The sequence below is a fragment of the Symphodus melops genome, assembly GCF_947650265.1.
Source record: "Symphodus melops genome assembly, chromosome: 8".
NCBI classification, from domain to species: domain Eukaryota; kingdom Metazoa; phylum Chordata; class Actinopteri; order Labriformes; family Labridae; genus Symphodus; species Symphodus melops.
Genome location: NC_136698.1, coordinates 22,461,821 through 22,483,632, shown reverse-complemented (window position 1 = coordinate 22,483,632; position 21,812 = coordinate 22,461,821). Strand labels below are relative to the sequence as shown.

At 40.6% G+C, this 21,812-nt stretch overlaps 1 protein-coding gene and 1 long non-coding RNA gene across 2 annotated transcripts in view; both read right to left on the bottom strand.

Annotated features, from left to right (window-relative positions):
- The window catches only part of LOC306827927 (uncharacterized protein), a 69,518-nt gene that overhangs the window by 11,809 nt on the left and 35,897 nt on the right, over positions 1–21,812 (bottom strand). The window contains exons 9-12 of the mRNA XM_079350050.1: positions 15,511–15,610; positions 14,889–14,947; positions 13,161–13,225; positions 3,276–3,425 (exon numbers count right to left, since the gene is read on the bottom strand). Of these exons, the coding sequence (XP_079206176.1) occupies positions 3,276–3,425; positions 13,161–13,225; positions 14,889–14,947; positions 15,511–15,610 (374 nt within the window). The remainder of the gene's footprint in view (positions 1–3,275; positions 3,426–13,160; positions 13,226–14,888; positions 14,948–15,510; positions 15,611–21,812) is intronic.
- On the bottom strand, positions 336–3,267 carry LOC306827935. The gene is made up of 2 exons (XR_013779688.1): positions 2,320–3,267; positions 336–1,470 (listed from the first exon to the last, which is right to left on the bottom strand). It is a non-coding gene; the product is annotated as an uncharacterized lncRNA (long non-coding RNA).

Sequence of the window (21,812 nt, the reverse complement as noted above, 5' to 3'; positions counted from 1 at the left end):
TGTATTTTTTGATCCGGCTGCTCTGAGTGTGTAAGAATACTCCCCTAACACTTTTACTGTATCTGAGGAGTAACACTCAACAGAAATCCCAAGTGGATGGAAAAGTGCAAAGTGTCTAAAAGCAAACCCTTGTTTCTGACCGGTGTCAGAACACATGGGCACTTTAACTATGATTACCCTCTTCATGCTGCCATGACTTTAACTGCACACACAGGACAGCTGCTCTAAAAGACTGAACAGATGAAGAGAACAAGGTCAGAGCACTGGGATTTGGAGTGGTGAAAAAACAATGTACTCAAACAAACGGGTTTTTTTGTGGGGATTTTTTGTAACTATTTTTCAAAACTCCACAAGGGGGCACTGTTGGTCTATGAGATCTGCACACAGAGCGGGGAGTACCTGTCTCGAAGTTTGTCTGAGCCATGTGGGTCACAGGAGCTGTGCTTTTTTCTTTTTTTTTTTTTTTAAAGAGGGGAACAATGAGCAGTGATCGGTAGGGGAGAGGGAATAACACAGAAATAAAAATTCATGCCAAGCAATCAAAATGAGAAATGGTTGTTCTGCAAATCAGCGAAATGAAGGAGAATTTAATGGAAAGGGAAGGCCGGAGCCAGGGAGCCATTAGATTCGAAGATGCGATGAAATAATTACAGATTCAGTACAAGAGCGTTCAATTGTGCACATCCACACTCTTCTCTGCTGATGTATCATCAAAGTCACCTTTTTGGGCATCAATGAAATAGCATATGACAAAAAAAAAAAAAAAAAAAAAATAGATTGATGGCAGGAGTGAGAACCCAGGGCTGTTTTACAGTCTCAGAATATAAATGGACACAGTAATGGCAGAAAAAAGGACCCAGACCTGATATAAAAGGCTGTTATTTGATAAAATGTCATTCTCTTTAAGATAATGGTTTAGATTAGATGCTTCGTTGGGTGGTTTTAGGTCTTTTGTCCGTCTACCTTGAGGAGTATACCGACTGAGTCATCCTCCTGATCCTTTACAACAGTCTGAAACTCAACAAGTGAGTGGGTAGTTGACAGCTTGTGGACTGTGGTTTACGAGGTCAAGATTGAGCTGTTAAGCATTTTAGACCAGAAGGTTTAGGAAATGTTTATGATCTATGACAGCTGTGCAAACTACATCTACCAACGAGAACCTCAGGGGGCAGGAGGAGGCGGTTCAAACGGCTTTTACAAGGTCAAAAACAAACTTTCAACTGCGATTCATAACGAGTACTTTCATAGATTTGAGATGAGGTTGGTTTTTGTGTACTTCAGCCCACTCATGTGAGACAGAAAATGCTAATGATGAAAGACGATGAATAAAGTTCTTATACTTCTTTTTAATTTAGATTTCTCGAAACAAAAATGGTCTTTAACAGCTGTCTTCTGCAACAACTCGGTAACAATGGTTTGGCCATGTCCTCATATGATCATATGGGTAGAGAGTAACCTTTGGAGAAACAACTTACCGTAAATTCCGGACTATAAGCCGCTACTTTTTTCTCACACTTCGAGCACTGCAGCTTGCGGCTAATGCATGGATTTTTTATGGGGGATAATGAGCTTCTGCCGCAAAAACATTTGACTTCGTCACGTCGGATCTTAATATCAGTCATTTTGCGCTTCATGCACGCACCCTCATCATGGAAAACACACGGAGAAATGCATATGATGTAGCTTTCAAGTTAAAGGCGATCGACCTGGCTGTTAAAGAAGCTAACAGAGCTGCTGCACGTTAAGATGACACTGACAGCGACAACAGAGACTGAGGAAGTGAGTAATGAAGTCATTCTGAGGCAGTGAATGGATGGACTTTTTCTTGTGAAATATATTACGGTCATCTTTTTCATCAGCCGTGTTACAGACACCGTCGGCTAGGCTTCGTATTGTAACGGTTCATGTTGTAAAGTCAGTAGTTGAAAATGTGTTCATAATTCCGATTATGTGGAGAGTCAGTGAATGCACCAGCGAGAACGTGTTGAGTGGCTGTATGAGAGAACGCTGGGGGAGAGAGTTGGATTGTTACGGCAAGTTATGTGTTGCTCTCTGCTGTAAACGGCGTGGTCACGGCCGACAGTGATCGGGTTATTAAGTTATTATTTGAACGCTCTCGTCGTCCTTTAACGTCCGTACGGACGCTACAGTATTTGCGGATGTTACCGGTAGCCTACGTCTGTGTAAATAGCTCTTGTTATAGCGTGGACACCTGCGGTTTATAATCAAGTGCGGCTTATATATGTACAAATACATTTATTTACTTATTTTTAGCCGGTGCGGCTTATATCCAGGTGCGCTCAATAGTACAGAATTTACGGTATTTATTCCATTTGATCACGTTAGAGAAAATGCTTTTCAAACAGCTGCAGTAGACGATGTTTTTTACTCCCCTCACACAAAAATAATCCCATACTAATCCAGGTGACTGCGTCCCGTCCTGCTCCCACTGAGTTTCTGTTTTATCACTTCCCTATGAACACTCTGCAGCAACGTGCTACAAGGACGTACTGCCTTAATCCAACAATGCCTTCACTGAACGGCACAAAAACACAACGTAGAAATACAAAAGACAATCAATAATTCTCCGGCTTTCTCTGAATCCGTTGATTGATTTATGCGATGGCTGACCATGTGACATAGATCAAGACGTACGTCATGCAGGTTTAACCAGCAAACAGACACCAAAGCTGATAGATGAATGATTTAAGACTTTTCTTTCTGTGTGTGCATTTCAAACTGCTCTATTGTTTTCATCATTCGCACTCTGATCTGCTCCTGTTTACTATTTTTTATATTCATGTCCCTAAAAACAGTGCCATCCTCTCATCTGCACTAAACTCCAAAGAGACACTCATGATGTGACCTTGGCTTTCAAACAACATTTTAAAGTAAGTCATTATTTCATTCAAACTGAGAGCAGGGACCCACCAATCTATTATGATCACTAGGAGATGAATATAAGCTTATTTACCTCATTTCACTTAGGGTCATTATTTAACGTCTATTATTTCCTATTGGGATTTGTTCATTTGATTTTTCAATCCTTGCCTGTGTTAAAGTAAAGATCTAACACCGGTCAACAATTCTTAGCTAAAAATCAACCAACTAGAATTGTTTTCCCTTACTCACACCTCCAACATAGTTTATAGCTTCAGTCTGAACTTATCACCATGGCAACGTAACCAACATATGCAGACAAAGCCTCGTCAACGGAAACAACAATATGACATGTTAATGCAGAAATATGAGAAGACATGCAGGTGGAGACTCACTCTTCTAGAGAGATGTTGGAGTAGATCAGAGGGGAGACGGAGGACTGAGAAGCGGGGAGGCCGCTGGAGGCAGGCCGCGTGGTCGTCTCAGTCGCGATCTGCCTCTCGGGTAACGATGTCTGGGGGACGATTTCCAGCACTGCCCAGCACCTGAAACACATAACCCAACAAGTTACTGAAGGCACATGTGAATACTATCATAAAGAAACAAACTAGGAGCAAACATATCTCCTTTTCATATTTTTTTAGAAGAAGTCACTTTGAGGATGGTTGCTCCACTCTTCTCACATTCAGAAGAGCACCATTTACTCAAGTAAGACACAAGTGGAGAAAAGCTTTTTACCACCTCTCACACTCCCAGGATTATCGACTTTTGTATTATCTTGGAAATGTTTCTGTTTACCTACAAATATGACCCACTTTTCTTCTATTTAAATGTGGATTCTCATAAGTCGGCTTAAAAGAGCAACACAGTTGCATAACATTTCAAACCACAGGTAAAAAAGAGGTACGTTTTGAGATGAGCTGTTATAAGAAAAGGTTTACTTTCTCTCATTAGGAAGTTGACCTGTAAAAGAAACACCAATGTAATGTAGAGAGGTTCACCTGCAGAGACGACCCAGAGCTGCTCTTCTGAGCGTTAAAGAACTTTTTCAGCTCAGTGTTTTTGGTTTTATGGTGGACAACTCTGAAAGTCTATCCCGTCTAAACCTTGTAATCCTCCAGGTCAAAGCTTCACTAGATCCACTATGTGCAGACAGACAGTTCACAACCAGCTGGAGCAGCTGAAGACTAAGACAGTTCATTCAGAGATTTGAGGAGAGGAAACGACAACAAAAAGGAGAGAAATATAAGATAAAATTTAGACTTGTTTTCACGAGTTGGCCAGAAAAAGGCCTCCAAACAAACGAGAGGAGAAGCTGCTCTGTGTTTGTGGATGTTATGTTAGTCCAGTGGTTTCTGATCTTTTTTGGCTCTGGCGACCCGAGTCATCCAAAACACAAACAGCTTTTTTACTAAATCTGCTTTCAATCATGTGATAATTTTACTACTGTGTACATATTCATTTTCGACCACATGTGTTCAGAGGAAGTAAGGCTGGGATGACATTTTTGCACAATGGATGACAAAGACAGACGATGTAACTTTCTAGTTTAGGCATAGGCTATAGTGACTTATTTAAATCCCATCTAACCCCAATTTGGGCTGCGACCCCAAGGTAGGGAAAGCAGATTAGCCACATGAAAAAGCAGCTTCAACATAAAGCCAGTACATAGAATAAGACAGTTTGGAGACGCTAGTTGTAAGAAAAGGTTCTTGTGGCATTAAAAATGTTCTAATCTTACACTGGTCGAGGGTTATTAAGGTGAATTTTTCCCTTTTGTGCTTCATATGAGCAACCACATGTTCAAACCAAATTATCACACTCAGGAGGTGTGCCAGGTGGAATTTTCCAATCGAGGGGAAAACTGGGGGAAGGGGGTTTTCTCTGCTTGAAAGCAGGACATCCTACGGCAATTTCTGTCTCACCACGCAGAGTGTTTTGAATAATTCTGAGACTACAAGATAATACACAATGTTGGAGGCATGAAACTAAGTCTTATACCAAGTCAGGTTTCACTTGTTTCCCCTTTGAGAATGACAGTGCCCCCCAGCCTGACAAGGAAAAAGAGACTTACAGCTTTACATGTCCCATGTGAACGCCGTCATCAATTATCAACACTTTCATGAGCCATGCTTCGACTGAATGAAGCCCAGAATCTGACAACCTATCACATCATGTTGGAGATATTTTAAGCAACATGCTGTTTGCACCCGTTTGTAGTGTGTTGCATATTCAACCCAAGAGCAAGGAGGTAGCTGTACGCACACGCGGTGCAGGGCAGTGCAAAATCAGCAGCCAGAGGAAGAAGAGCGGCCTGCTCGAATGCCACAACATTTTTTATTTCAGCACAGTGTTTTGACCAGAGGTCTTCTTAAGGTGATAATCAAAATAATAAGAAAAAAAAAAATCCCCTGGAGACGACCTCTAGTCAAAAAGTTGTGATGAAATGAAACTTTTTGGCATTTGAGCGAGTTTGGACGATATATGGCTTTGAATTCCAAATGGAACTGTGATGAGAAATATGACATTTGATTTTAAGTGCGTTTGCTGACGGAGTCTTCAACATTTTCCACAGTTCACGCCAGTCCTGCTTATGACTCAGACTTCACTTTCCATCTACAACTGCTTTTAATTCTTAACGGAGATAGAGAAGAGACAGTAGCCAAGTTTGTTTGTTTGTTTGTGTGTGTGTGCATGTGTGAGTTAGTTTGGATCTCTCGAATGGTGAGCAAGAAAAAGTGCACAGATTAGACTGAGGTTGACAAAGGTACTTTTTTTCAGATTGGAGGCAGTAAATTTCAAATTGTGCCAAATGTGCAAAAAAAACCTCGTAAATGATCGTCGACTGTGATGAAAAATTGAAAATTCTTAAGAGCAGGTGAGCGATCCAAAAGACCAATCAGGAACCAGTAAAATGTACATATAGATTCTTGTAAGCAAGAAGAATAGATCTAGCAGCTCAAGCCCTCATGAAACAGTTGTTCTCTACAAGAAGACATTTCTACTGAAGCTTTGCATCCATTCTGTTTCAGTCAAAGGTTCTGAAGTCTGTCCTGCATATGGAAGGAAACCATCACGTGTGTGTTACACGATTACACGCACACTGTCCACACTGCATCCGTTAAAAACGTCAGTGTTTGCTCTGACTTTCAGTTTCCTCTTCCAATCAGTTTGACATCTCGTGTTTTTGCATTGAAGGTAGAAAACTAAAGTGTGGCGCTATGTATAGACGAGCTGTTGATTAAAATCACAACACGCAGAGGCTTGATAAACTACGGAGCCCCTCTGGGGACATTAGTGAAAGTGTTATCATTTGTGGCCACAAAATAATTTGTGGGTAAAAAAAATATTATTTCGTAGCCTAAAATGAATTTTTCATTGTTTTTCTCCAGTTTTAAGTCAAGTCAATACTTAACATTCATTCAATCACAGATGTGGACGTCAAAGTACCGTTGATCTCAATTTTTTTTTTCTTGCTTATGGGCAGATTGGACACTAACAGGAAGTTCAATTTAAACAAAAAATGTTGAGCTGCTGTTCTGAAGCAGAAGTATGTTTGATTGTAATGGCTTCAGAGATATATTTCACTTGTTCTTTTTATCTCGTTCCAAGAGGTTCACATTTGATTTCTCAAAGGATGGAGTTTCGCACGCCGCGACATCATAGCTATGTGAAAAGGAGAATTGTTAACAACTCAGATATGTTTATCAGGGGAGACTATCGTGCTTGACCAGCAGTGCCAGCCAGGCCTCCAGCAGGGATTTCCCCTTGGATTATGTTGAAATCTGGAGAAGTTGGCCTGATAATCCTTCAGGGAACAGCCAGTCTTTGAAGCCTTTTTGGGGAAAAAAAAAAAAAAAAAAAAAAGAAGAAGCAGGAGACGAGGCATCGGAGGATGAATCATAAGTTCTGTGTTTGAAACCAAAGGCCATGAAGTTAGACTGCAGGGAGAGGGAAGCAGGTTTTCTCCTCTCTCTGCGGCACTGCTCCCTGAATGGGCAGTGCAGAGTGCAGCTCAGAGAGATTTATCCATTCATTTGTTGTGGCTACGCTCGGATGCACCCAACAACACACCATTTCTATTTTATTCTACTAGTCTTTCACTCTGCTGTGTGGCTCAACAGAATTATGTCCCTGACGATAATTATCAATCAAAATTATGGTTGAAAAATTTGAGGCAGAGGAAATTGCTTACCAGGGCGTCAAGAAGGAACAGGACGAAAAGAAAAAGTGTGATAAGAGAGAGAGCGTGTACGGAGGGCAAGCAAGGCGTGGAGGGAGGATTTGCATCTGTGCGGTGTATGCTGTGATGATTTCAGCCAACTTACAGAGACAAACTGTGCCAGACTTTAAGCCTTCTGAAGAACAAATAATGCCAATTTAAATGCATCACATCAACTTTTCAGTTGTTATGAAAGTTTAGTTTTTAACGGTTAGGCAACGTGAAATGTTCCGAGGAGACGGATGGAGGAGAAAAAACAGCCGTGAGACTTTCCATATATACCACTGAAAGTCTCTGTGTTTAAACATAAAGAATACCATGTAAAGTTTGTTGAAATGACTCACATCTCCGTGAAGTCTACAGTGGAATGATATTTTAAAAAGCCTCCTTGAAGAGCATACTTAGTTTGTGTCCTTACATTCTTCTGTCATCTGTCTCTAAGAGTCCAGAGACGGTGTAATGTGAAGGTCAACGCTCAGAGCTCGTTACACTATCACACCATCCTATCCTCATCAACAGCAGTGGCTCTTTGACCAACCCCAGCTACTGTCCATTAGGCCTCAACATATACACTACTCACATTCTGACATTTTACACCACAACATGAATACACACTTGTTTTTTTGTTAAACTGTGAAGCGCTTTGTTTCTGTGTTTTATAAATGAAGTCTTACTGTCTCCTCCCTCTTCAGTCCACCTCCCCGCTTTTGTAGTGTCTTCGCTGCTTGACGTCTGTCCGTTGACATCTGTATTTTTTTTTTTTAAAGAGTTTCAAGTCTATGCTGTCCATCTACTTCATGTTTTGTTTTTATTGTTCCATTTGTATCGTCAAAAATCGGTACTGTTTTTTGCAATTGTACAATAAAAAATATCTAAAACGACAGAAGGCAGATGAGAAGAAATTGATGTGAAATGAATTTTATGAAATTTTATTTTATGTCCCCACGTTGTATAAAGTACACTGTTTTTTTTTTAATATGTAATCACCACCTGCTTACACTAGACTTCTGTAACAGAAAAGAAAATGTTAAATAACTTACTTTTTAAATGTGAAAGAAAAGAGAATAAAGTCCAAACTGGGAGGAAGGAAGGCTGAGAAAAACATACAGTATTTAATATACACTTCCAAACCCATGTACGAATCTTTAAATGAAGTGCCAGTGATAATAACTGAAGTATCAGGACGCTCAGACAAGCCAGGAGCAAAATAATCCTGGGGATCTTAAGACTGACGAAACTTGAAAACGAAGAAGAAAATCTTCTTAAAAAGAGATCTCATAAAAAGATATGGGAAAAAAAGAAAATAAACTAAACTGTGAAAGTGTAGCAGGTAACGTGGTCCATGAAGCAGCAGGTTTGGAAACAGGGAAGTATTAGCAGAGTATCTGAAAGGATGGAACCAGGCAGAAGGTCTGACAGCGAGATGTTGGGCAGACACGATCGACCCGACAAAGACAGAACCACAGAGATCCGAAGTTTAGGGAGCACTCTCACCCACTGATCACCGCTTGGAAACAACAAACCACCCAGGAGATGAGCCGACGCTGTGACAAGTGTTTTAATCCTAATAATTATGCAGTTCACACAATACATGCTTCTGTGTTGAGCTCTTTAAAATCTCATCACTTCATTAACACATGTAAACTATTAAAACAAAAGTCAGGTTTTACTGGGCTCCGGTCCATAAATACAGTAGATGAGACGGGCCGAGGAGGAGGAGGGGGAGGAGGAGGAGGGGGGGGTTTGGGCTGGTTTTTTGGGGCCGATCATCGCTCTCGTTAAATGAAAAAGGGCCGGGCCATGATGCAGCTCAGCTGTGAATAAAAATCAGATCCTCTGCTGTTGGGAACTTAAATAGCATTGATAGTTCCTCTTGCATTGAAAAGAGTCTCTTTAGAGTGACTAAATAAAAGTGGATGCAGTAGTTAAAGTACACCATCGTCCATCTACGGTGTGTTTGTATCCAAAAAGCAGTCAGAGGGTGAATTCAAGGGGAGCAGAACACTTCGTTGTAGGCTTATCTAGCGCTGTATTGACTGAACTAAAAGGGAAAGGGTTTTTTTTTTTTGCAGTGCATGTTTTGGCCAAAGGGCCAAGAGAAAGTGAAGCCTGTTTACGAAGAATTGAAATCGTTCTGAAATGTTATCATGAATCGATAAATGCAGCTCCCCTGTGAAAAAAAACCCCAGCCATAATAGAGCATTGCTTTTCCACGGAGCGCTGCTCTCACAATGCGGTGTGTAGGTTGGACACAAAAGGAAAAAAAATGCAGCCTGAAGCTCATAAATCTCAGAGAAGTATCCCAGAGGAGGGAGACTTATTGTGTGGAGCCGCTGTAAGTTGTTTTGCCAGAAGCTGATCAGTAAAGTACACCAAAGGTCAGAGAAAGCCAATTGTTGGGTATAGCTCAGTGAAATTTGTCACGGGTGTGCAAAGACTTATCTCATGTTGCACTGCAGCAGACTGTGGTTCAAAATGTGCCTGCCATTTCGTTTATTATTTTAACACTCCAGCAACGTCCAAAAGTCTCCTTTTGTTTTAACAATACGATCGAAATAAGTTGCACAGCAGGAATTTAAATGGGCTGTGGCATCTGAACTGAGATTGCAGCCTTGGGCTAACCTCAGCAGTGCTCGGGAAACCACCAATTTCAAGATTTAGTGATGTAGAAAATATACCACCAACCACGATGAGGACCATTCATTTGCCAAGGATAACTTAAGAGAACAAAGCTATTTGTCACTAAAAGGCTTTTAAAGGCGCAAACACGGCTGCACAATATGACAATTTGGTCGCAACATGAGTATTTGCAAAACACATCGCAAATGTTTGAATTCATCCCAATACATCACACGTGCTGTCTGCGCACGACGTGTTAACACTTCCCCTGCTGAACGGACGCCTGTTCATTACAGCCATGCTCTAATACAGTCAGCACAGACTGTCAGCTACGCTCAGATTGGTTATTGTTGTTTAAGTCATCTTTAAATTTGGATTTGATGGAGAAACCTTTTGCAAATAGCTCAAAATAAATGTTGATACTTTGTCTTCAATTCTAGCTTCTTTATCGCACTTCATATCAGTTGACAGGATTGAATATTATCGCACAGTTTTTCATTCTGCAACATATCGCAGACGGACAATATCACAATGCCAGTTTTGCCCATATCCTTCAGTCCATATGTGCACGCGTAGATATCTACATGATTGAATCAATCAACATTGAAGAAGTGATATCTTACTGAAGAGGATGAGCTTAAAGGACTGCTGTGCAGTCTGATGACCGTCTGCAGTGCACTCAGGCTTGTTTTTATGTTGAGGTTGGTTCAAATGTGCAACTTTCTACAAGCTTTTCAGCTGCTGAATAAGTTTTGAGAGCTTGTGGATGCTCCATGCTCTCTGGCGCATCGAGCCTCCTCTGTCATCGGCTTTCATGCCAGACGGCTTCCTTTCTGTCTGGAACAGATTTCCTTTACAGCAGTGGCTGCTGCTGCTGTAAGTGTCCACTCCCCTCAAACATCTGCAGAAGCTCTCAGAGGGTCCTGCTTCTGCGCTAAGTGGTGACCTGCTCCCAGACTGTCCAGCAGGGCGGTCTCATGCTAAACTTAAATGTATGGTATCAAAGGTGGAACTAGATATGACTAGATACATGCTTTTATCTCATCTCATTTAGATTATTGTAACAGTCTTTTTAATGTCTTAGTCAGTCTTCTTTAAACCGCCTTCAGAATATTCAAAATGCAGCTGCTTGCCTTATAACAGGAACAAACCGTAGATCCCACATCACCCCTGTCCTACCCTCCCTTCACTGGCTCCCTATCTCTTATCGGATTCATTTTAAAATACTGGTGCTCACTTTTAAAGCTTTGTGTGGTCAAACTCCTGGGTACATTGCCGATCTTATCCACCCGTATGCCCCCAGTAGAGCTCTTAGGTCCGGCCGAATTCAACTCCTTGCCGAATCACAGTCAAACTACAAAACCCGTGGTGACCACGCTTTTCAAGTTCTCACACCGAAGCTGTGGAATGTGTTTCCTCTAAATTTTAGATCGGTTGACTCCTGTGAAATGTTTATGAGGCAGTTAAAAACACTTTAATTCATACAGGCTTTTGGTTGACCAGTAGCTGTTTCATTCTACTTTTTATCTATTTTACTGATTGTATGTTTGTTTATGCTGTTTCTGTACTTAACTGTTACTCACCTTTTATTGTTGTAAAGTAAACTTTGTGATCTTTGTCTGTGAAAGGTGCTCGATAAATAAACGTTACTTACTAATGTTATCGTCCAACTACATTGCTGGTCTGTAAACTATCGATTTATAGGAGCTTCATTAACTGAATGTCCAAACCTTGATTCAAAAGTTGTGAATCAAATTTCTAAAGAACATGTTCTATAGATTAACACTAAACCCATGATGCAAATAAAAGCACTAAAGACTCAGAAAGATGCAAACAATTCCATAAACAACCACAAAGATGTAAAGTGAAACTATTTAATGGTAGGATTATAAATATTGATCAATCCAGACCTGCTTATTGTGGCCTCAACACCACAGTATCGTAAACAGAATGATAACTGTGCCTGAAACAAAGCCGACCGTCCTTAAATGTCCTGTCTCGAGGCTCCATCCTCTGCCTGTGGAGAGGTTGTGAAATGTGTTCACAAAAATAACCCAGTGTCCTGTGTTCACTCCCCTGGGAGGCGATGCATCAGATGCACTCCTGCGGGACAAACACTGCCATTGCAGATTTAGACAAACTGCCAAAGTGTATTTTGTTTTCTTTGCTTAGATATTCTATAACATGATTCCCCCCCCCCCCCAAATATAAATAAATAAATCGAGCCCACAGTGATATTGGCCTTTTCAAAACTACTACCATCAAAAATCAAAAATGGTCAAGTTGTGCTTAACATCCACGTGTGCTTCCGACAGGGTGACAATGAAGCTCTGTTAGTGACTGAGGACATGGTGATGGATAAACAGAGACAGTGGTCATCAGTGGACCTTTCAGCAGAAGACACACTGATGCCAAGGGAAGAGCGAGTAGAAAGAGTCCTCTCATGACCACGGACAGCATCAACAAAATGGGATAAGATGTAGTAAAAATGAATAGAAGAGATTTCCCCCCAAAGGGCTGATTATTGATGTTCACAGGACTGAAACACACGACTTTACAGTGACCCTAACCTCTGGAAAACGATAAGTTCACTCTGGATTCCAGGCAAGACATCTGTGCATCCATCCATCCACATTTTGAAATGAAACATGTCTTTAGACCCGGAGGGAGCCAAAAAAAACAACGCATGCAGGGAGAGAACAACTCCACACAGAAAGGACATAATAATATGACATTTTATTTCAAGGACGCCTTTCATGACACTCGAGGTCACCTAACAGAGGACTCAAAAATAACACAATCAAACACGAGCACAATTAATTAGCCATGACCAACGGTGATTCAAACCAGGAAACTAACCAGAGCACCACCATGCAGCCTGAGGAGACATTTGTGTTCAATTTAAAAATACTCCTGACAGGTATTAAAGAGATATCTAGTTTACGACAATGAGATGCAAGACACTTCTAGAAAAGTGACTTTATTGTAATGTAAGGATGAAAATATCTGACTTGCAAGAGACAGAAATCAGGATATGAGGATTTAATGTTGAAGCTAACCACAATATTAAATCAGTTCATCCTGAAAAGATGGATACAACTGACGACTTCTTATTTTCTGGACTGATCTAAGCTCCTCTGCATGTTCAAAGCATCCTGAGTTTTTAGCTTTCGTTATGTCAATGATGGCTTTGGTAACTTGTCATTGCTCTACACCCAGACTTCTTATGATTGCAGTCGGACTTACTGTGTGACTTTCATTATGTTTGCCCCGACTCTTGATATTAACGCTAGGCACATGTTCGTGGCAGGCCAGTGTTTGTACATTATGTGGATCCCATTTAGAAACACGTGTGATACACGATGTCGGGCTCTATGAATAATTTGTCTGACAAATAAAGGAGGTGAAGAGCAGAATATGAAGAGGGTAAAGTTCTTACCAGAGGATGTTGAGCACCGTGCAGGTTGTCAGACCTGCCAGCACTGCTCTTCTGAACCACAGAATCTGGACAAAAAGAAAACACAACAAGGTGATCAACGTCCTACTGTGGCAGAGTTAAAGCTGACTTTCATGAAAACATTACACAGTATGTGTCATCACGCTACATGTGGTCATGGAAGCACCGAACCAATGCTTGTTGAGAGATGAGAAACTTGATTTATTTATTCTAAATATTTGTACCAATCCATCTCCAAAGACACTACTCATGTCAGGGGTAATAAAACATTTTGTTGTGTTGTAGCGGAGGCACATGGGGGTAGTAATGTAGATGTTGCAGAGGTGGTTCTTCTGACAAACAACTTGTGAAACTGGAGCAGCAGAGTGGCTGGTTTGCAGTCAGTGATCTGAGGATCTATACTGTACTGGTTTACTAAGTATAGCATTTTAATCTTCATGCTTTCGTGCACATTTTAACTGTTTGAATATTAGGTATTTAAAAATGGTAAAATGAGCTTGGCACAGGCAGAAAAGTTTCATTACTGTCAAAGTGATTTCAACTAAAAATTATTGTTATGAGACTTTTGGGTCTGATAACGATAATAGGAAAAAAAAATCTGCTGCCAGTATATTAGTCGATATCTTTCTGAGATCTATGAAGTCTGTAGAGATAGATATAAATGTCCACATTTACTGTACTGATCCCTTAGATGCAGTTATCAGAATCAGCTTCATCGGCCAGGTATGTTTTACACAAAAGGAATTTTAACTTTAACCCTCTGTGCAACGTAAACATGAAATATTAACAATTAGCTAAACATAAACAATTAAAGACTAATGAGTATAAGACTAAATAAGATAATAGTGCAGTGGTGAGTAGTGCAAAAGGATAACAGTCACAGTGACAGTTATCAAACACTTGTGGAAAAGATTTATCATGAAGACCCGACGGCCACTCAACTGGAAAGTATCTGCTTATGTACATGAATTCCTGCGTGAACTGCTCGTGTAATTAAAGTCTCATTAAATGCCATTTGACAGGTGGATGAATCAAGTAATATTGGTGCATACCTGCATTAAACTTAACAGACACCAATAGTCACAAGATGAGATAATATCAGCTGATCGATTAAATCGGTCGAGCTCCAGAAAACAGCGCAAGGAAAGTGAAAATATGACGTGCAAGAGTTAAATGTTACTGGAGAAGCCTCATTAAACAGACCAGCACGTCAGGTTTATGTGAACAAGTCATCGGACAAGGAGCCTGTGACCTTTTGTGAAATGACTACATGATAAAACGTACATATGTCATTATTACCTCAAGGACTTTCATCACTGACGTTTGATTGATTTTTTTAGTTATGCTCTCGTCTATTAGCACCTTTTTAACTGGTAACACCCAGCTCCTTCTAGTATTTTGATGTACCTGACTTGTTCGGTTACATTTTAAGATGCAGCCCATTTAAAAAATAACACCAGGAAGGAGCTGTTGGCTCAAAGTAACCTGAATTGTCCAATAAAGAACGACCCAGACAGCAGGCAGGGTCGTTCTTTATTAGCTCAGTGCAGCCAGTCATTCGCTCGCAGTGAGACACGGTCGGCCATGAGGTCACCGCAGCATCTCAGCATTTCACTGCTCGACACAGTGCATCTTCACTCGTCTCTGAATTTATCTGCAAGCTCTACAAATCCTCAGAAAATGCCAAATAAAGATAAGAGCAATATTTACCTGGGTTTTGTTGTGTGAGATCTGCGAGAAGAGTAGAGGCATCACATTGATAATCCCTCCTGTTGATACAAAGAAGGTCAGTGACACATACTGGGAGAAGTCTGCCATTCGATTCCTCTTTAATGGATCCTTAAATTACTCAACAGTTTCAACTAACTAATGCTCAACCCAGACTCTCATATCAGAGAGAACTGACACAAGAAAAACATTTAGATTTTATCTGGAAAACGGTAAGAGAATGTTTTTGAAGTGGTATTATTCATCTTCAACATATAGCTGACATGTGGACCAGATGGCTAACTAGCAAAACCTCTCAGCAAACCTTCATGGTAAAAGATCCCCTGTATCATGACAAGAAAAGAAGACAAATTGAAAGATTTAGAAACCCCCTCAATCGTTCGGCTGCAGGAGTCTAACGCCTGGTGTGATAGCAGCCTTTCTACATCAAATGTTATGGTGAGTTTTCCAAATGTTGGCAGGGAGTAACTCTTATATCACTTTCAGTATTTTTTGATGGGGAAAAAAGGAAAAAGAGGGAGCTTATATTGAAAAAAAGAATCGAGTGGGGATAAAGGGTAAAAGATGAAGACACAAAGAAAGACAGTACAAAGCCGATACTCACCCAGAGCCACCGTGCCCATTAGGAAAGGTTTCCCCATCTGACTGAAGTCACTGCTGCTCTGAAGGCCAACTTCTGACCCCACTGCAAATGTCACAGCCACCTGGGACACACACACACACACACACAAACACACAAGTGTTCTGTATCAACAGGATGGCAGGAGATGAAACTCAAAGTGTTCCTCAAGCAGACGGCTAAATAAATCCCTCTTCAACAGAACAAACAAAACAGTGGCAGTAATACAAAAACAAATGAATGTCAGCGTTGTTAAACATGGGGACTGAATCTTTGGATCTTATTAACACTAACATTTCAGCATAAAGGTGTCAGGAAGAATAAAAAAAAAAAGTTAGGAAGAATGTGCAACACTTTGATCCAGTAGGTGGCGCCCTTGAGCTCCAGCATTAAACCACAACAAACTGCTGATTGTCGACACCTCTATTCTGAAGCGTCTGCTGTCCTCCAGCGGCACGCCTCCAACCCCTCTCCACTCGAGCTTGCACAAATGAGTTCTCAAGTAGAACACAGCAGAATTAAGCTCAAGCAGCGGACAAAACTGTCTTTTGCTCATGCTGCCTGTGTCCTGCATTAATTCGTTAGCAGGCTAATGTTAGCACACTTTGGTTAACTCGTAGCTTCATATTGCACATAAAGTGACACAGAATGGCCGGGATCTAAAGACACTTCTTTTCTCTAGTCCTTGACTAGAACAGCTTTATGTTCAAGGCCGTCCTTTCCATGTAAACATCTTTTAAACACAGCTCGGACAACAACACAGCCAGTGGAACTTGAGCGTCTTACTCTTTGTAGACCGCCAGGACTCAGAGAGACATTTACAGATGATATACTGGATTTCTGTTGTGTTTATGTTCAAATATTCTTCCTTTAAATGCACAAACCAGCCAGAGGAATAGTGGCTCCATACTAAATAATAAATTATAGGACACTCAAGGACAAAGATGGAAAAGATGGTTCAATAATCTTTCAAAGTATTCACATTGATCACATGTTGTTCCTTCTCACATACAGCAAATGGACTGAAAGTATTTAATCAATACATGTATTCATTGTTCTTTACTTTGGCACGTATGCTTGAATAGTCATGATGTACTGGCTGAAGAATGACGACCTCAGTCAATAACCGAGTCCTCAGCTGCTCGTCCAAAGCTGGACACAAAGTAAAGGACTGACTGAAACATTTAAACCCAGATAGATATTTCATACTAACTTTTTCTGTAGCAAGTATCTCTTTTACAACATAGTATTAAGGCCACATAAAAAAACCTTTCAAGATTAAATTGTAAATTTTCCAAATTTAAGTTGCAGGTTTATGAGAATGAAGTTGTGAAATTACAATATTAAATTTGTAATTCAAGTTAAATGAGGCTTTGGTTAAAATTATTATTCTGAAAGGTAGTATCATACGAGCAGTGATCTGCCAGCATAAAACTGATGAAGGGGAACCCTCAAAAAGACAATTTCCTCCAAGTCAGTGGGCATCTTTCTCCAGAAAAGCCTCAGCATCTTTTCAGGCTCCTGATATTTTATGACAATGAGACATTGTTGTGCTAAAAGAATTTGTAGTTTCATATCTGTCCCAACACACAATGTGATATTTAGAGCCCTTAAATCAGAAAGTTCATTCTCAGTCATGTGTTACTAAATACACACGAGGAAGTATTTCCTTATTTGTGAAACCTTTTCGAAAGTATAACCTCATGAGATGAGCCACGCTTCTCTTTTTCAGACAAGCAGCTGCTGCTCTTCTGATGCTACTACAGATTAAAATGACATCACACAACTTAATTCTCAAAACCTCCAATTTATTCCCTCTTAAATGTGATCCCTAATTTTCTTATTACCTATTAAACAACTTCTTGACATTTTATTAAAATGTTACAACTTTCTCACTTTTTTTTTTGAAACAATTACTTTCATTCATTTGGGTATAAACCAGGACTGTCAAACATGCAGCACTCAAGATGTTTTAGGAAGAAATATCTTGAAATTGTTCATAATTTAAATATTTGTAATACGTATTTTTACCTTAATTGTGTTAAAATCTTTGAAGAATGACCAAAAGTAAAGGGTAATATAAACACCAAAAAAGACTATGGCCGGGCTGCTCCGGCATTACTCTGCATCAGGAAACAGGCTAAACATCTGTAACCTGAGAAACAATGCCGGTTTTAGAGAGAGATTGAATGAGCGATATTTCTTTACTTTTGATTGTTCACAAGTTCCCAACTTAAACACAAGCACATCGCTGCACACTTGTTACTCGTTTCTCCCGTCTTAACTTCAATGTTTGGCAGTAGATCACTTGGGTTGGAAACCAAAGGGTCGCCGGTTAAAGTCCTGATGCGGACCACACATATGGAAGTTGATCTGATAGCTGGAGAGGTGCTAGACTACTTCTCGAGCACTGCTGAGGTGCCCTTGAGCAAGCCCCCCACTAGCTCAGGGGGCGCTGCCAGTGGCAGCCACCGCACTCTGACATCTCTCCATGATCATATCAGATCAGAGCTGATCAGACCACAGTGAACAATGCTGAAGGAAAACAGTTCACGTCTGTTGATTTGGAAACATTTGATCGTCACTAAAATACCCAAAGAGAACAGTTTGCATCAGAGACACTGTGACAACATGGGAGCAGGTTTTATCTGTGACGAACCTTAACAAGTACAAACTGTAGGCTGAATCTGCTCTTAGAATATAAACGTGACTGTTAACAATAAGTTTGTCAGCCATTGGTCTTCTTTTGTCTGGCATCGGCTGAATAAAATCCCCCCCCCCCCCCATAAGACATAATTGGTCAAAATTAAAAAAAATTAAAAAAAGAAATATGTCTTGATGAGGAGGACAAGATGATTGGCTCTAATGACTTAAGTAAGAGACCCATTTTCTTGCAAATGCTTTTAAGATGGACTTTATCAGGGGGGGCTTTTTAGAAATCACTGATTAATTGGCCAATTCGCTTTCAGGCGGTTTCATTAGGTCTTGAGCCAGCGCAACCTGACAACGTTTTACTTACCTACTCGCCACACACGCACACACCATCGCCCTAACTGCATTATCCCCTTCCAAATGATTTGAGTAGCAACCTGCAATAAACCCCCTGCTGTCACGGGAGCCAGCGGCATTAAAGGTTCAATGACAACTTTATTAGAGGTGAGGGTCTGGAGTCTTAACCAATTATAAAGCCTGAATAAATGTCACGCTAATTATTTCCAGAAAGCCGTGAAATTGTAGTCGATTCTCCGTGAATAATCTACCTTCAAACACAATTCCACAGCTCAGTGCTTGAGATTCATTTAAAAGTGGGTGTATGCGGGTGTGTTCATCCACATCGCTGTGTGGTTGATGCAAAAGCTTCACTATTTCATGATAGTTGAATAGGGCTCTTATCAAGGTGTTTCAACTTCATTATAGGCTCTGCTATTATTTTATTCAGCTCAGATGTCAGGTGAAAAGAATCTGTGGAGAAGCGCATTGATTGGATAAAATGAAAAAGAGAAAAAGGGACAAAAGAAGAAAAGAACACTTATTTCAAGAGGTGGAGGGTGAATGCAGGTGATACTTTCTTTATAAGAATGTAGTTGTTGCAGTTTCCAGTAGCAGGGCGGAGATGTCAGATATGTGGAGCTTTGTGTCCTCTTAACAAGCTATGTATTTATCAAGGCAAGTTAAGCTTTCATAAAACGTGCCGTATAAGGCCAAAGTGTCTGACACCTGAGTGGTCTAATTCCTGCCCTATTCTATGAAAATAACAGTGTGTGCTCCACCAACAAACGACTCATATTTACGTTTTAGAGTCAAGCAACCTCGAGCGGACGTATAAATGATCTTTGATCTGGTGAATGTGTGTTCGTCATCGAATGACGTTTGACCCCTAACCCTAACACAGCTCGCTAACTATTTTCCCAAAAGACTACTTAATTACCACTTACCTTGGTAAGCGCATCAAGCAGTGTGACGGTGCAGGGTGACGATTTACTGGCATTTCTCCGTTCACCGGGAGGTGCGCTAATTTAGGAAACGCACCTATGGGTCGTATTACGTGACAGACGACCTCTACGGTCGTATAGGTTGGAGGACTTGTTGGAAAATAAAGTTTATTATTATTAAAAAAAAAAAAAAAAAAAAAAAGAAAAACTCATGCACGCTCTAAAGTTTCCAGGGGGTTTATTTTTCAGCCATGATGAGAGACAGGAAATGTTGGAAGGGGAGATTGGGGCACGACAGGAAGCAAAGGGCCTAGGTTAGATTCGAACCCACAGCTACTGCAACAAGGACGACAGCCTCTGTATATGGGGCACACGACCTAACCGCTAGGCTATCGGCGCTCCCAAGATTTGTTCATCACTTACATTAAACAAGTTACAACAGTATTAACAATATTGTCATGAAGAACTAATGGGTCCAACAGACACTGCACACTCACTAACAGGAAGTGTGACAGGTGCTGTTTAAACCACACACCTCGTCTGATCATTAAATATTTGCTGATGGACCCAGACTGTGCAGAAGTTTCCATGATACTAACACCGTATCGAATATGTAAAGGATGCAGTGACGTGAAGGAGTTCTATTATTAAGGTCCAAAAAACAACAAGCTGCTGATGTGCCAGTCTGAAACCCATCACGCTGCTTACATTGGCCTTCGTCTCACTAGAATCAATCCCAATCAACAAAGCTGCCCTGGGGGCTGCTTACGCGTCCTACACCCTGCCTCCGACAAACTCTGATTTAAATCCTACTCAAAACATCAGTCAACTTCATAAGTTGTTTACTGCCAAGGTTTCTCATTTACTTTTCATAAAGTTGACTTAAAAAGGAGCTGCGTGTACCAATCCAACTTTGGCTTTCTTAAAGTGTGTTTTCTTTTTTTTCTGCAGAGGAGAAACATCTCCCTGAGGCCAGTGTTTTGCAGTTTGGAATAAATCATTGACTGCTTTATTTAGGATTATACTCCTGTGAAGTGAAGGCAATCAAAGAGACGCCAGCATTGATTTTGTTTGGTGAATGTTCGGAAATGCTAGTTAACACCTTAAAAGCCATTTTCACATTTTAATGTAAAAAAAAAAAAAAGAAAAAGTTTTTTAGGGTCAACTTTTTACTTCATCCAATCCCTGGTCGGGTGCAAAGGATAATACTGAAAGGCTTCCAGTTTGGCCATACATGATATCCATCGGGCTGGAGCCACTCCCAGCTGTCATTGGGCAAGAGGCGGGATACACCCTGGACTGTTTGATACCTCTTAAAGAATGATGTAAGACTGTATTATCAAATACATCAAGGGATGCCTTCTCAGTAAGAGTTGTATATTAAAAGATGAGGGGGAAAATCCATCAGAAATTTTTGTCAGCGACATTGGCTTTGATACTTGGGAGCAGTCACAGAGAGAAGGTCATACTTCTCCCCCTTTTATTTGCCATGACATCACTTATTAAATCCCCTGGTCTCTTTCTCTCTCTTCGCCCCTTCTATCTTGGCAGCTCAGAACCTAGAAATTGCTGTTTTCTTTCTAAGTATACCAAAATAGAAACATTAATATTTCAGCCATAAAGAGAAAAATCACATTTGCTGGGCCATAAATGGCTGTAGCTCGACGATAGTGTTTTATTCTGGTGCAGTCAGCCTTGCCCGCCCCACTCTCTCTCTCTTATTGATGCAGAGTACAGGGAATGGCTCTCAGAGCCCTGCTCCACAAGTGAACCTCTAAATCTTAACGCCTTTGGGTCTTAGCTTGAGGACACATTTCTTTCATATCGTGTGTTCAGGTGGATATCTGTGAGTGAGTTTCTGTGTTAATGTCTCCACCTATAGGGCAGAGATGAAACAATGTCCCAACATAAAAAAAACAGATTCAAAGGTTCTATTTGAAGATAACATTATATCTCTAAACTCCAAAATTCAACCAACACCATTGTGTGGTTATGGAGTGTGTGCTTGTGTTTGTTCATGAGACTATTGTAGTGTTTTTTGTTCAATCAACTGAATATCAATCCTTCCTTGCTCTCTTGTTTTTCAAGGACAGAAGATCCTCCAATGAGTCATGCATGGTCTACTGGCTGCCTGCTGAGCTGGAGTGACAAAGTCACTGATCTGATGTTGGTGTATCGACAGCATTTTTTGTACAGCCTCAACCAAACCGTGGCTTTGGGGAGGGAGGTTTCATTTTGATAATAAGCCAACTCTTTTTTTTTGTTTTTTTTCTGTGAGGGAGGTTGTTCCACTCTTCTCTAAAGCGTGATTACCATCAGACCCTCCTCGGGACAGCCGAACAGGCAGGCACTCTG